The sequence below is a fragment of the Nanorana parkeri genome, unplaced genomic scaffold (genome assembly GCF_000935625.1).
Source record: "Nanorana parkeri isolate BGI_ZX_2015 unplaced genomic scaffold, ASM93562v1 scaffold1339, whole genome shotgun sequence".
Classification (NCBI taxonomy): domain Eukaryota; kingdom Metazoa; phylum Chordata; class Amphibia; order Anura; family Dicroglossidae; genus Nanorana; species Nanorana parkeri.
The window spans coordinates 291,835-309,583 of NW_017307607.1; the positions used below are offsets into that span (position 1 = coordinate 291,835).

General features: G+C 38.7%; 1 protein-coding gene across 6 annotated transcripts in view; it reads right to left on the reverse strand.

Moving 5' to 3' along the window:
• ARID1B (AT-rich interaction domain 1B) overlaps positions 1–17,749 on the reverse strand; it is a 351,874-nt gene that overhangs the window by 245,417 nt on the left and 88,708 nt on the right. For 5 of the 6 annotated variants that reach the window (XM_018569472.1, XM_018569469.1, XM_018569473.1 and 2 more), the window contains one exon: positions 10,378–10,515. The exons of the other annotated variant lie outside the window; for it this stretch is intronic. In XM_018569472.1, the coding sequence (XP_018424974.1) occupies positions 10,378–10,515 (138 nt within the window). The remainder of the gene's footprint in view (positions 1–10,377; positions 10,516–17,749) is intronic. 6 annotated transcript variants of the gene reach the window in all.

The following is a 17,749-nucleotide window of genomic DNA, read 5'->3' on the forward strand; positions in this document are numbered from 1 at the left end:
TCCTGGGGCCCAACATGAAGCCTGCTGGCTCTTTGTGTGCAGCCCGCTTTGTGCTAGGCTGGGTCTGCTGCCCGGGGATACACAAGAGGGCAGCAGAGCGACAGCATGTTGCCAGGTGCTGAAACAACAAGAAGTATGGACACCGGCACTCCAGTTGCAACACAGATGCATCTACTTATTGACGAAAATGCAGCATAATCACACTTAGTGCAACGTTTCGGGGGTCTCGCAGGATCCCCTTCCTCAGGCAGAACATGTGAAAACACACTCTGCATTCCAGCACCTTGCACTGAAAGAATTTACTGTCAAGGAGAGTTATCTCCACCCAACAGTACAAGTAAAATCCTGGTCTTATTTGGGAGAGAGTGCAATGTCATTAAGTAACCATTGACTACCAATAGCTGAGGGGGTGACATTTCACCACTACTACTGACCACCAATGTGGAGGGTTAAATAACACTGCAACTGAGCACCATTATAAAAGGAAGGGGTTAGCAGTGTACTGTTAAAAAGTCAAGGCAACTGTATTTTTCTTGAAGACGTTTCTCTGGTCATCCAACTAGCTTTCTCAATTCTGAATTACTTCTAAGTTAGTATTACTGCCACTGGCGCCAACAACAGGGTTTTTGTTTTGCTACCAGCTGCTCCCTATCGTGCTTTGCGATACGCTGCAAAATGTAGCAAGGCTCACATTTTCAGGCTTGTGGTGTTTTACAGTGCATTCATTTTGAACGGGCTGCCTAACTTGGCACAATGCATCTCAATGCATGAAAATACGCTGCTATTGTACTGCCCTCTCGAAGTGTCGGAGACTGCACGTGTGGCCCTCTATAACTTTCAAGTTGAGCACAACTGTTCTAACTACTTCAACTCAAAAATGTTTTTTGCCATTCTCTTTGGCCCCATTAGAGAGAACTATATTCCAAGCTCCCTAAGTGCTTAAGTGTTACAAGAAAGCTGCTCAAAAAAAGGATATTCTTTGTAAATGCTTGCTGAAACCCAGTAAGACTACCATCTACATCAGGGGTCTCAAACTCAATTTAGTCGGGGGCCACTGGACACATTTTTTAGTACCGTGGGGGCCGCTACTATATACGGTACCAGTTTTAATGTATGCACATGTTACAAGCGGCGACTGCCACCAATTCAAATTAATGATTGGGTGACAGCCGCTGCATGTAAATGCCTGCACACCGCATGTAATCATATGTGAAAGGATTAAATGCAGTTAGGAATTAATCACTATCCTTGGATACACAATTGTGTATCCAGGGATAGTGATAATTTTTGTAACTGCATGTAATCATATCACATACGATTACATGGAGTATGCAGGCGTGTACATGCAGCGGCTGTCACCTGATCATTAACTTGAATGGGTGACAGTTGCTGCATGTAATTGCCAGATTAGGGATTCCTGCAAAACATCGTAGCTGGAATGTGCTATAGAGCACTCATATTGAGAGACCTGTAACATCATATAAAACTCAGGAGTTTAATCAAACAGTACCTGAGATTAGCAATTGATCTCCACTTGGGGCCCCTTTACATCTGTGTGATATGTTGTGCATTAACATGCATTGAGTTAAGACACCTATTTATTTGAATGGGCTGCCCCAGGCATTAAAACATACCAGAGAAGGTGCATGCACTATTTTTAGCACACAGGAGACCACATAGCATGGTACTTGGTTGGTAAGGTTTATTGGGTTCCATTCGAATGGTTGGCATGTGTCTCTGCAATGCAACAGAGTGAATCTGGCCTCATAATGACAGCCACTGGTTTCAGCACATATCCCAACAGGAGCATGCATCAGAGCCTCAAACTGCATCCCTTCTATAAATACGGCAAAGCCTTAACTGAAGTCAACAGGATGTTTATATACACAACACAGTGGGAAATTAGTAAGAAAAAAAAGCTGTGTATTGCTAATGTCAGATAGCTCCAATACAATCTTCCCATCAGCTCGTCACAAGAAATATGTTCTAGGAGTTTACGTTCAAGAGGGAAAAGGAGAATCCATTTCTCTCTCGCTGGTAAGCTCCATGGGTCTACTAAAACCAAATAATTTCAACGGCCTACATTCCAATAGTTTTATTATCAAGTTAATTAATAGACTCCTGTGCTAATATCTAAATGCTAAGCAATTAATGGCACTGAACTATAAATGGCCCTGCCTTTGCTCTCACAGCAAAACCTTATCAAGCAAATGCAATTCTATCACTTCAGTGATTTAACATGAGCCTGGCAAGGTTAATATTCCTCAGTAAATGCAGAGTGTGGCACTCTTTTAATTAACCTTCTGTGATTTAAATAGTAAGAAACAGAGCTGAAACAAAAACCTCAAAAAGAAAATCATATTTATATCTATATATATATATATATAGATCTATATATGTATATATAGATCTATATATATATATGGGTAGGGACAGAGATGCAAGTGTTTGTGTAGCAGTGGATTTCATTTTGACCCATTACTTTATGAGGACTGTGTGTTTACAAATTGGCCAATGACTAATGTAGCTCAATAGTAAAATATTCAATATATTGGTTAAAACAGTTAGCTGATATCTGCAGATACCAATAAACATGCAATGGTGCTTTAAATAAATATAAAAATTTAGAAAAATAATCAAATTATGTCTATACATGCTACCTTTATAAAGTTATCAACACAAGGAAGTAAAAATATGCAGATCTACAGCTTTAAGGCGGACGTCACACCTATGAACTGTGTTAATGTGGCAATATGTGCATCCCAAAGCACAAGTACAGTAGCTGGCAACACACCCACGTGGCAGCACATTATGACGCACATGACATTAACTGCACTGCACTATGCTATAAAAAAAGGTGCAAACCTAAAAAAAACAGCTTTCTTGTGCGTTGGCCACCCATCTACAATAAATGAGCAGCCTTCCTACAATGCACATTAATGCACTAAATATGGACAAGGTAATACAACGCAGTATGGAGGTGTGAAGAGGGCCCTTAAGGCAATGTTTTATCTAGTTCTATCAGTTTTTGTTTTTCTCATGTAACCCCCTTGGTGTACACACTATGGTACTGAGTAGATTTGTGGCTGACAATTTACCATGCATTGTCAGTCCATTTTAATAATATTTTTATTAAATATTATGTTTTTATAATATTTTTCTTTTTATTTCACTAACGGATTTAGCTGGCAACATTTACAACACACATTATTTCATCTTTTAGTTAATTCACTAAAATGCAGGAATTATTTTACTTTTTATCTCACGATATTCTTCTTTGCAAATTTTCAATCAATAAACAAATATTACTAAGGTTCCATTTCCATTAGGCGTGGTGTGTTATAGGTGTATTGTGCATTTTAGGTATGTTTTATGTACTTCAGCATTAAACTTTATGGAACACGCATTTTGCAAGAAACCGCATCAAAGATACAGCAAGGAGTTTTTTCAACACATCTAATCTGTAGAGACTAAGGCGTGCAATAATTTTTTACATGGTATTTACCTAATGCAAGCTTGTAGTTCTCATAAGTATTTTATTTCACATAGAATTAAATACTACCTGAAATAGCATATTTTACCGCTTCCCTCAGAAAACACCTGACTGAACTTACACTTATCATCAGCTTGAAGTTAGCTAAAACGTGTGAGAATCTTTAGTGAACTGACTCTAAAAATTGATATGAATAGTGCACGTGTTCTCTGTAGATTTCTGTGTACCATCCATAGCCAGATTTACAGCTAAGAACAACATTTTGCTCTACTTGCCCAAAGCAGAGCCAAGTATAGAAAACCACCACCTACCCAGCACCCGGAACTTCATGTCCCGGGTTTTGGGTGACAGGAATCCCTGCCGCCCCGAGGCCAGGCCTTGGTTGTCCTTGTGGGAAACCTGGCTCTTCTTAGAAGTAACACAGTCCAAAGGATTACATTGCTAGCGGGGTCAAGGAGCTAAGGGGGACCAGAAGCATACCAGCATATGAGGGGTCTTGTTACCAGAAGGATTATATTACCAGATAATGATATGTCTTGGTATTACAGAATAGGATAACCAATGTGCCATGCTACCAACGTGAATTAAATGTCAAGTCCCCATGTCAAGATCTGCTACTCCTCTGCAGCAACCCAGTGCATTGGATCCATCAGCAGGCTGAATAGGCTCTGCATCTGCTCTAGGTTCTCATTGGCAGAGGGCAATGTCTATTCAGAAGCCAGCGTGGGTGCATGTTAGACATACGTATACTAAAGACATATACTACAGAAGTAGAAGATCTGGTATGGATGTAAGCAACCATAAGAACTTACAGTATATAGGCAGCTTGTGAATAGTAACGTAAACCACTTTTATGAAATGTTACAAGCCAGACCAGCAAAGTAGCACTGTGAGGAGCCCAAAAGCAGCCACTCATCACACAATGGTGCCTCTCGGCACTAGCCTACTGTGATTAATTACAAATCTGAGCATGGCTATATTTCACAATAACATGATCAGGAGGTATTTCTTTTCCCCAAAAAGTTGAAAATCTAAATATTACCTCTAACTCATTCTGTATGAATGTGTTAATCTTATTTCAAAGATTTTTTTTGTTTGGCTGTGAACAGGACCATTTACATAAAAGTTACTCTGTGGAAAATATAAATATCACCAATTTAGAAAATTAGCTGTTTTAGCAATTTATTCCACATTGCCTTGCGTCCTTCTGCAGGTGTTTTTAACAGTTGAGAGCAGAACACCTGCAGTGGAACAAAAGCAAGGCTGGGACACAGCTCTTAATGACCAAGTGACGCCAACAGCACAGATTAGCAAGACCTGGCAAAAAAATACAGGTATTTCAGTTATCTGTGCTTTATTTTTTACATCACCATTATACCTGTGATGTATTTTATTTTAAGGCTCATTCAGACGGGCGTGCATGCCTGTAAGGTGACCCAATCCCGGGAGAGACCGTTGCTGCATGGAATTGCCCAAAGCAGCCTGCCCTTCCCTATGGGAGGACACGGCTGCACAAAATTACACGCGTTTGCACACAAACAAACTTGCACATCTGTGCAGTCTGGACATCCACACTTGGACACACACTGTCTGCATAGGCATCTGGTGCACACAAAGTGGATTTGTATCCTTTGTGGTTATTGAGGAATGTATTAAATGAAGGTTTTTATGCCCAGATTTAAGCTTTGAAATGTCCCTGTCACTGAATAACATTCTAAGATAAGTGGAAACCAGTTGAAGCAATATTTACAAACCTACCTAATAGTTTAGGAACCACATGTGAATATTGAACGATCGCTGGTGTTCAAGTGAAATTAATTGGCTGGATGCAGTTAAAACGTACAGGGTTATTCAAAACAGCGTGACGAGTTTGGAGAAGGCAGGAGAAGTAAACAATCTAGGACAACATAGCTGAACCGGAAAGTCAGCTCAATTGGAGAATATTTCCAAATCAGCTATTTTGGCTTAGATTGTCCACTTCTCCTGCCCTCTCCAAAATCTTCACCTTTTATGAATAACCTTGTTAGGTTAATCTTGCCTGAAATTTTTTTCACACCAATTTATAGGTTCCTTGAGGGGACAAAAACACAACACGCCATTGCTGACTTGTTTTTAGCAAGTTCCAGAGCTGTCAGCTTTATCCTTTCTTGACTACTTGATGAAAGCATGACCGGCAAGCATGTGCACATCAACAACTATTTATAGTATATTGCTAGTATTCCTGCACAACCGGCGGCCAGCAGCACATACATGTATATCTAGTTCAAAAATAGTGGTCAAATACAATATTCCAACCAATACAAGGTGTTTTTTCTTTCAATGATCTGACCACAAAGTACTCAAGTTGACATGGGATCTGTGCTACTACGTCAAGAAGTTATTGGAGTATTTGTTAAGATACTTCATCTGCCTACAGCTAATTAATCGAGTAATCTGCAAGAGCAACCACTTTATTAAAAAGCTTTTGTAACCTACTTGCCCCTGTATCCAGTAGCAAAACAGATACAGATTACAAGTGCATGAAAGAAACAATCTTTTCAAACTGGTTAGAGATTTAATAGAACTAAAGCCAAACCTTGTTTTTGCATCACTTCTTTACTTCCTTTTTGCGTTGTACATTCACCAATTCACATGGAGCGATACTGCGCATTTGTGGCCATCGTAGAAGCGTTGGTGTATCGTCTATCCAGACCTTGCACATGATGAACATAGCACACTGGGCACTGCTTATACATTCAGAACTTGTACATGATGAACATAACACTGGGCACTGCTTACACTTCGAGAACTAGTGCATGATGAACATAGCACACTGGGCACTGCTTATGCTTCCAGAACATGCGCATGATTAACATAGCACACTGGGCACAGCTTATACTTGCAGATCATGTACATGATGAACATAACACAATAGGCACCGTTTAGACTTTCAGAACATGCGCATAATGAACATAGCACAATGGGCACAGCTTATACTTGCAGATCATGTACATGATGAACATAAACACAATATGCACCGCTTAGACTTTCAGAACATGCTCATGATGAACATAGCACACTTGGCACCGCTTATGCTTCCAGAAATTGTACATGATGTACACAACACACTGGGAACTGTTTGTACTTGCAGAACTTGTACATGCTGAACACAACACACTGGCACCGCTTATGCTACCAGAACTTGTACATGATGTACATAATACACTGGGCACCGCTTATACTTGCAGAACTTGTACATGATGAACATAGCACATTGGAAACCGTTGGTAGTTGAAGAACTTGTACATGATGACCACAACACACTGGGAACCGCTTATGCTTCCAGAACTTGTACCTGATGAACATAGCACACTGGGAACCGTTTGTACTTGCTGAACTTGTACATACTAAACACAACACACTGGGCACTGCTTATGCTTCCAGAACTTGTATATGATGAACATAGCACACTGGGCACCGCTTATACTTGCAGAACTTGTACATGTTATACTGGCAGACCTTGTACATGTTGTACATAGCACACAGGGCATTGTTTATGCTTCCAGAACTTGTGGATGATGAACATAGCACACTGGGAACTGCTTATGGTTCCAGAACTTGTACATGATGAACATAGCACACTGGCAACCATTTGTACTTGCAGAACTTGTACATGATGAACATAGCACACTGGGCAGCGCTTATACTTGCAGAACTTGTACATGATATACTGGCAGACCTTGCACATGTTGTACATAGCACACTGGGCATTGTTTATGCTTCCAGAACTTGTGGATGATGAAAATAGCACACTGGGGACTGCTTATGCTTCCAGAACTTGTACATGATGAACATAGCACACTGGTAAACCGGTTTGTACTTGCAGAACTTGTACATGATGAACATAACACACTGGGCACCGCTTATGCTTCCAGAACTTGTACATGATGAACATAGCTCACTGGGCACCGCTTATGCTTCCAGAACTTGTACATGATGAACATAACACACTGGGCACCGCTTATGCTTCCAGAACTTGTACATGATGAACATAGCACACTGGGAACCGCTTATGCTTCCAGAACTTGTACATGATGAACATAGCACACTGGGAACCGCTTATGCTTCCAGAACTTGTACATGATGAACATAGCACACTGGGAACCGTTTGTACTTCCAGAATTTGTACATGATGAACATTATACACTGGGCACTGCTTATGCTTCCAGACTTTATACATGATGAACATAATACACTGGGCACCGCTTATGCTTCCAGAACTTGTACATGATGAACATTGCAAACTGGGCACTGTAATTGCAGAACTTGTACATGATGTACATAGCTCACTGGGCACCACGTATACTTCCAGTACTTGTACATGATGAACATAGCTCACTAGGCCCCGCTTATACTCAGAATGTTTATGTGATGAACATAGCACATTGTGTTACCCCTCATATTTCCAGAACATGTATATGAATTAGAGTACAGGCTACTTAAATACTATTCACAAAATAGCTGATTTTGCTGCGCTCCCTTGTAATATCAAATCTGCAAGAAAGGTGGAGTTACATTACATATCGGGAAATCAAACTGTTACATTCTCCATCAATCAACAGCTTTCTTGCCTGCAGGTACTGGAGCTAATTTAAAATACAGTGACTAAAAATAGAAGCACATTATGAAGAAAATGGGTTAAAGCTAAACCTTCGACACTATACAAACTGGTGCCGGAATGCACAGGTCATCATTGTAAAGGCTTGTGATCCAATTACTTAATTGCAAGTCCACACTAGCTAATCAATTCATCCATTTTATGCAATATCAAGGAAAGATGAAGGTCTAGTTTTAACAGATTGGATTTTCTACTTACAGCAGACAAGAACTAAATGAACAAGAACTGAAATATGCTACTTAATGTCACTGATAGCTCAAACATCATTGCAATGCATATTAACTCAGGCTGATCACTTTGGTATCAAAAGTTACATAAACCTCTGGTTTACTTTTACATTTGACATGGCCCTAATCAAGAGTATATCTATATACACACAAAATGCATAATTTAATTAGAATGTCTTTTGACATGCAACCAATTCTCACTAGCTCAAGTGCTTTATTTGAAGAAATTAGGAATTAAATGGGGACTAAATTTTTCCCCTCCCTGACCAACCTTTAGATGGGTTGATATGAACAACTTAAACATCTTTGCTGATAAAATCCCACTTTGAGACCATTTATTTTAGTACTGTCTCTATATTGATGCTCTATTCATGGTAGGGAGAAGGCAAATTTCAGTTATCTTGCAGTTGCAGGACTGTCTTAATTATAATAATTTGAATTTTCCATGTAATGTAATAAATTGTTTTTATATTTTAGATATTATTCATACAGACAATAGTGAAGAATCAAAAAATATATAGAAAATCCTGTAGTGTTAATGTTGTTTTGAATGCTTCTAATTGTCACTTATACCAGAGTAGTCCCTTAAGGGCAAATTTGAACAAGTCAGCTGGAATTGTTTTAAAATGTTTTCACTGGAAAAAAAGGTTCCCTTATGTGCACTAGATTACAAGATCAGGGTTTTCATTCATTGAGGTTCACCCATGCTAGAGATGTCACTACATGAGAAACAAACCACATTTACTTTTCCATTTGGCTCAGATAATACTCTATGTATGTAATAGGTTTCTCTTTCCATGGTGTGGAAAGGGTTCTCTCTTCAGGAGAGATGGAGACTTAAGCAGGGCACCCCTGAAGAAGGGAGCTTAATAGATGATCTACCTCCCATATTTCATCCGTAGCTTCATTTGTTTTTCAGTGAAGAAACGATCATCATTAGCAAATTATTACCTTTGGCGTGAATCAATTGAAATTACTGCAATGGCGGTTTAAGGATATTTTTGGTCTATTCCTATGCCAATTTTAAACATTGGGTCAACTCAACATTGGGGAATAAATTAAACTAAGTGTGGCAGATTCCAGTGGTTGAAAGAAAGATCTAAAATTGTCAAGTAGATGGTTAACAAAATGTAAAACATTTAAATATAAAACATTACGACATGGCAGAGGGTGGGAGACATAGGTAAACATTTATCCTTTTCTGAATGGATCCAACCTTGAGTGGAGTAGAGGAGTAGAGTCATTCTTTACCATGGTGCTTGTAGTTGGGCAGCTTGCACCATGAAAGGCATGACCCTTTGTGAAAATTTCGAGGCCCCCCAAGGAAACCAGAAGACACCCTGGTTGGGAAAGGCTGGGTTAATATTTTCATCTTTCTGGTAAATGCAGGTGCTGTAGGCACTACTAGCCATCTCTCATTTACATAAAGCACTACTAACTGTCCCTCATTTACATAAAGATGATTAATTAATAAAAGAAAGACTGAGAATAACTAATAAAAGAGAACTCTGCTATGTTTATTTTCGATTAATGGAGACCTAGCTGAATAGAACAAAATTATATTAAGGCATACATTCAATTGACATGAATATGAAACTGAAATAAGTGACAAACATTCACTGCAGGCGAATTAATCACTGTCATTTTAAACACACGCAGTGAATGTTTGATGAATGTCCCATTCACTGCTTTTTAAACACTCCCCTATGTGTTGTTATGGAATGTTTTTCTTTTTTGATGAATAGTGCCTTAATGCAACTACGGGCTTACATATTCCTGTGACAGAAGATAGTGTGCTTCAGTCTTCAGTGCTCTGTACTGGCATAGCTGAGTAACAGCCACACCCCTCATCAGAAGTGTCCTCCTAAAGACTTGTATTGCAGATACCCCCATGTCTGACCAGTTCTGTTAGACATACTCGAGAAATATACTTAGGTTCATGTTCTATTTTCTTGCCTTTAGGAAACCTTGTAGCACAAGCTGTGGCTATCTGGGCTTACCTGCTGGGCTTGATACCGCTGTTGAGCTTGTGACAGGTACTGACCCTGTGGCTGTGAATAGTGATGCTGCGACTGCTGGCTGTAATATGGCTGTTGGCCTTGTTGGCAGTAGCCTTGTTGACCATACTGAGGTGGAATCTGTAAGAAGAGACAAGCAAAAATGTATATAGGAATCAGTGTGGTGAGTTGAATCCATTATCATGTCTTGAAGATGTTTTCAACCACAATATTTACTACACGTTACTACAGATATCAGCCATTTTGTATTTTATTTCAACTAGGGTTATATGCGCCTGGCTGCTTTCCATGTAGCTGCATTACCGCCGCCTAGAAAAAGGAAAAGAGCCCCTTGCCATCCTGAAAGTCTGGGGTTTACTAGTTTTAGTTTAAAAAAATTAGAATGGACACAGATCCCTATCTGGCATCCTCAGACGCCATTCCTTCTGGGCCGATGCAACATGGATACCCTTGTGGACTGAGATCATATGTAAACACCCACACAAACTACCCCATACCATGACACCTATATACCCCGCTACACTTCAGTCTAGTGACATCCAAGGACTCTTTCACCTTTAGGCTGCATTCGCACCTGAGCACGAGCATTTACAGGTGATTTTGGAGCGTTTAACTTGTGTGATTTTTTGCACGTTTTATCAGGTGCATGCAGGCTTGAGATTTTGTTTTAGCCAATTGAAAGGTGGATTTTAGGAGGAGGTGGTAGTTGTTTAACCTAATTTTTAGGCAGTTTCAGGTGTTTCTCAGGTGCCTCCAACGAAGTATTATGGGCCCAAAAAAACCCCACTCTGCTCACTTAGATTTTCGAGATTCAGTTGTTGAGCTACAGGCGCCTGAGCACTCATATGTGAACAGACACAATTTAAAACCATGAGATTTTGGTTGTTGAGTGTTTTGGAGCTTGAGCTTTAAGCTACAGAATGCTTAGGTGTGAATCAGGGTATAGACTGATCATATCTGCAAACCCTTCAAACTGACAGCATCGATAGACTCATCGACAGACTAGGCCTATACTCTGACTATTTGCTGAGCTGACATTCCTTAATACCGGCACCACATACTCAATAGCCATAGAATTTTTTGGGTTGTTTAAAGTACATTTAAAGCCAAAAGTAGTTTTTTTTTATTATAGATAGAAAGAATGTAGAGGGATTACAACATCTCCCTGGTTTTTATTGTTGCCTGTGTCCCAGTTAGGGAGATCCACCCTCTTTATGTGTTCCGTGACCGTTGTCAGCTTGAATATAAATGAGTGAAAATTCCAAATTTTGAGTCGTCACCAGAGAAAGAATAGAGGGGAAATCTTCCAATGGAGGTACTAGTTCTGTTGACAACTCTCTTCTTTTAGTTCCTTTTGAGGCTATGAGACAGGAAGTAAAGGACGCAGATGGCGAAACAAAATTACAACGGTTATAACCCTCACCTGCTTTATTAAAAACAAATATTAAAAAAAGTTGTCTTGTTACACTTTTAATATAGGTGTACTTTTGCTAATATTATCATGGATAAAAGATTATAGAGTTCACATGGCATGGGATCTATAGGACATCTTAAATTAATAAATGTCATACATTAAAACTGCCATTTTATTTGCTATCTGCATTCTCTCTGTTTCTTAAAATTCCTTAAAAACCTATATAATTGGGTTGATGTCATGTGGGCAAACAGATTCACAGTGGATTGACAAGCACTGAATCTGAACACTCAAGTCATGTTGTATTCAAGCTTTTAACCAATTAGTACAAAGGATAATGCCCTCAAAGGAATCATTGAACAGAAGTGGAATGTTAAAATGTTGTGTCCCAAAAAGTATTCTTTGTAATGCAAGATACTCCATAAATATGTAACATTGCTTGTGAAGCAAGAAAGCATTTATTCTCGCTTGTATATGGCCTCGGATGAATAGCTGTGCTCTCAATATCACATGGGACAGCCTAGAGCCATAAAGCACTAAAATTTAATTAACACAACATGTTTCTATGCAGTCATGCAAACTATTAAAGACTACAGTGAGTACAAAATTAAACATAAAATAATAAGAAAATTAATTAAACAACAAAATGAATTACAGAAAAATTGTGTACAACATACGGTATACATACAATCACAAGGATTATATTCATGCTGTTGTACTCTCTATGTAATCCTTTTCTGTGATATAGTTAATGTTATAGATAATGTAATTTCACGTGAAGCAATAAACAGTACAAAGAAGCACAAATTCCCACATCTAGCTCATTCCTCTTGCAAAATAGAATATCTAAATCGGACCTGCAGTCAAAACTTCTGTTGTAGTTTTTGGCAGAGTGGATCAGGGCATGTGTCAAGTTTTAATTGCCGTCTGTTTTCCTTCTGGGGAGGTACATCCACAGTTTCAGTCTTCTCATCTTTGCCACTGCCACTGATAATATACTGCAGAACAGCACAATCCCCCAGCACATGTTACAATCTGCTCAGATCTAAAATTCAACTTAATAAAGGATGTCCCAATTTCCTTGGCTTAATCCCATGTGACATAATATAAACATGCTGTATTGGTTCCACTTACCTCCTGGGCTCTTGGGTCACAACCTATTTCAAGAAACCCCAGACACCAACAAAGAAACCATGAATACAAAGTCTGGATGGCATATATATATATATATATATCAGTAAAGCTAAATTTAGTGAACACTCTCAATAGATTTTTTTTGCACACATGTTAAAATGCATATTTTAAGCCCAGAGAGTACTTTGTGAAAGCAGATACTCTGTAGAATATGGTGGCAGTTGCACTTCTATTTTTGTATCACACGATAACGGCTCTACTGGTTTTAAGCAATCTTCAGGTCTAAAATATGCATTTTAATATGTGTGCAACAAAGTGAGACTGTAATTTGTCCATACTAGGTTAGTTTTACACAAGGTAACCAAAAGCAACCAGTACTTTACCTTTGCTATGCTCCTTCATCAACTCAATCTGCTATGGATCCCTAGACGTTCATGTGCCAGTTTTGAACTTCTGAGGAAGTCAAAACTAAGGCCCCTTTCACACAGTCTGATTAGGAGGGGATCTATGCACGGATCCCCTGCTGACTGGAACACATGTTATTGTTGTGACATCCATGCTCATCCAGTTTTTCCTTCATCTTGCAATGGAGAAAAAATGGACAGATTACTTCTGATCCAGCACGATCAGGTCCAGCGAAACAGAACTCTAATCCATTTATTTTTCGGGACCTGACCGGAGCCAGGGTAACCGGAATCCCATTTGTTTAGTTCCAGCTGCTCATAGACTAGCATTGGACTTCCGATCAGATACGCCTTAAAAAAATTGACAGGCAGACCTTACACAGTGTTGTGCACACAATCCCTGTTCCCAGATGACAATGCTGGGGCCTTCTAATGCTGGGGGCTAGACATGTAGCCCTGCAAAAAAAAATTGTTTTGTTTTGGATCGATTAGGATTTTAATTTCTTTCGTTTTTCGAATTTCGGATCAGCAATTCGTTTCGGTTCGTTATTCGGATTTTGTATCCGTCCGAAGTTCCACAACAGGAAGTCACATGACCGTGCCTGTAATGCAACCCCCAACAGCCAAAAACAAATGTGATTGGCCAGAGAATAGTCTCCTGTCTGATTTAGTTTCATTTTCAATTAAATTCAGATGGATCCGAATTTTTGTTAAAGGAACATTCTAATTCTTTCACTTTTGGACATGTTCGATTTCAGAAATTCGGATGCATCAATGTCCGAATTTAACAAAATTTCTATGAATATCCATTCAGAACGAAATTAAATTTACATGTTTACTGGAGGCTCCTTGTGGGGAGGCAGGTAGTGGGGTAACACAAGCAAATAACGGCCACTTATGGTTCTTCCTTTAAAGCAAGCTTACTTTAAAAAGCCAATTTTCCTGAAGCAGAATCTTGTTCTCAGAAATGCTGAATTCATTATAACTTGAACTTTTTAATAATTTTTAATGATATTATCAGTAAATTAATTTAGTGTTCAGCGGCTGCTTGGCAACAAATGTAAATCTTTGCAGAAGTTAAATGTGTACTTTAGACGCACTGAGCCCTTTTCGATGCAGCCTATAACATACACATTTCTGAAAGGGCACAGTTATCTACCCACAGAATCTTGTTTCTGAGGTTAAGTCTAGAGTAAACATTTCAACATTCAGACATTTATGAATTCCTAATAACTTTCATATTTATGCAGAAACTTCAGTATGTGTGTGTTTTCCCATAGATTATTAGGTTTTAATGAATGTCTGTTGCCATTAAAGCCACAGACATTTTATTTATGCAAGAACACCCATATGCTTGAGAAACTCGCTATTCACTGCCTAATGCCCATATGTTTGGTTTTGATATATCATATTTCAGTAGCAACTTTGCGGTATTATTTTAGGCAGTTAGGATAACACTTAAACCAGTGTTAAATAGACTGTAATACTTTGACAGAACATTAAACATATTTTCATTAATGCCTGAATAAGTTGTTTTTTATGCATATTATTTTTACCCCCACAGGAGTGAAAAATTATATTTATCAGAGAAAGTAAGGTAAACCCAGACAATAGAGGACATTAGGCACTCTTTAACCGTAAAGGGAATTTACAGCCCGTTATTAATAAATATGCTTCTATGTATAGCTTCTCGATATATACATGCATATAGAGGCAGCCATACATTTTCATTACACAAATTCATATATTGTAAGTTCAGATCAGCAATGCTGCCTAGTAATTGTGCTTAATTGTCTTGTTTTAAAGACAAAAAAAAAAAAAAAAAAAAAAACTTACTTTCCTAAAAAAAAAAAAAAAAAAAAAAAAAAGAAAACCTTTGACAGTCTTGACAAAGGCTTTACAGAAAGCAGCATCGCCTCCCTCTTAAAAAAAAAACACTTGTCAATCTTGACAAAAAGCAGCCTCTGTGGCCATTTTCTTCAGATGCTGCTCAATGATTGTATCTCTGCTAGTTGTACAGCAGGGATGTTGACCATACTTCCTGTTATACAAATCACTAAGAAAGAGGGAATCATCGAAACGGATATATATAATCATGCAAATAACAAACAGCAAGCATGGAAAACATAAAACTCAGATCAAACATAACTTTTGGTAAGCACCATCATAAAGCGTACCTAAACCCAAAAACAAAAATGTAATTTGTTTTTTATTTTGACTTGGTGATCTGGGCAGTAACACGCTTCCTGTCTTAGGATGGCTCCACTCTATGGAGGAGCAATGCAGCCACCCTTGCACAACAGCATTGTTACCCTGTGGAGAGGGTAGTATAGATACATTAGCAGATTTAGATGGATTTGATTAACAAATTAAAGTCGAACTCCAGGTAACACTTTTTAAGCCATTACAGCAACAATTTCTGTTTCCTTTTAGGATAAAGATTTTACATCAATAAAATCTGACCATTGTAAGCACCCCTGTCAGTTTTACATAGTTTGTCTCAACTATCTATCTGCCACTTTTGTTGGACAGCTTGGCCTGTTACAGGAAGCTGAAAAATAACAGACATGCTGGTTAGTTCGCCAGGTGAGAATAAAGGAAAAAAGCCTATTAAAAGGAAAACTAATGCAGCCACCACTTTTAAGAATCTTTGAAGCGGCAATCTATAAAGGTTTTATTTTGAGGTTAGATACAGTACACTAAAAACACAAATCTGTGCTCAAATAAACTAGGGCTGCGAAAATTAACGATTAATTACCCGATTAATCGTTAATATTTTTGATCGATTAAAATTATTTTGATCAATAATGAAAACACTCACCTCTCTGCCGGCTTCCGGGAGTTCCGTCTGAGATCCGGTGACGTCACGGACGTCACCGGACTCCTCCCCCCTTCCACAAGTGGCTCCGTCGGCTAACGAAGGGAAGGGGGGAGGAGTCCGGTGACGTCGATGTCCGTGACGTCACCGGACTCCTCCCCCCTTCCCTTCGTTAGCCGAGGGAGCCACTTGGGCCGGTGTTCTATCGATAGTCCCAACTTATCGAGTTCATGGACCGCCTGACTTCCGGTTTCCTTACAACTACGAGGTTTGGCCAAGAAAGTTCTTCTGCACGAGCGCCATCCGTGGCATTGCCCTATATACATACACCACAGCAATAAAGTACTAAAATGAAGTAGGATCACAGTAATCCAGCACGTTATTTATCTCAGGTGCCCCACTCAATATGGCCACCGCTTGAGTGGGGCAACTCAGATTAATAACGTGCTGGATTAGTGTGATCCTAGTTCATTTTATTACATCATTGCTGTGCTGTATGTGTATAGGCCAATGTAGTTGGATCTGTATGTGCGTTATAATTAATCGAAATTAAATCGATTAAAAAATTTTTATTAATCGAACACGAAAATTTGAATCAGTAACAGGCCTAAATTAAACTATACTAGGTCCTAGTATATCTAAAGCCAAACTTTTTTTATTCCTATAACAGAGTAGGAAATAATTAAAACCATTCAGTTTTTTATTTGCTGTCCATGTCCCATGGGGGAAAATAACTTTCACTTCCTGTCCAGTAGCAATAACAGGAAGTAAGAGTAAATATTTCCAAACTACAGGAAATTCTCTCAGTTTTCACTTGAACAAATGACTCTATTGTTGTGTCCCATCTATTTCTGTTCTGTTACAACTTAATATTGGATTTCCCATCACTTTTTGTCCAGTGGCAATGGTCATTAGAACACATAAAAAAGGGTAAATATCCACAGCAATAAAAACCTGAAGAGGTTGGGGCTCTAGAGACCACTAGATATATCCAGCTTCACACTGTAACTGTGACAATGTGCGTCAATGTGTGTTGGAAATTTTGTATGTGTTTTGGAGGAGTTCCAGTTTATGTGTAATGGCGCCCAACATCCTCAAAGTAAACAAAGATCCACAATGCATACCTCTGATAACATAAGTTCTGTGTTGGGGGGGAGGTACACATTTTGTTTTTATTATTGTTTGGGGTTTTTTTTTAACTGTGTGTAGAAACATCACTGACCTTAGAAATAATCACTTTAAATGTTAGTGAACACATCAGGTTATGGTATGTATCTGCTGCTAGACTAAAAACAACAAGACACTGTAAATATCATGGGGTTTTCGGATTGCAGTAAAAAAAAGAAAAAAAAGAAAATCACACACATTTTGTAATGTAGCGCACGACAATGCACAGATGTGCATTACAGTATGCTGTAAGACAATGTATGTCACCAGCAAACTGAGGATCTTAGTCCAAAACGCCTTTATTGACATCTAAACATTATGGTCAAACAAACATATTGTTTTATGGTTTCTGAACCATACAGCAGTCCTTCATCAGGCATATTATGAAAGAGAAAAATAACTTAAAGGAGAACTATG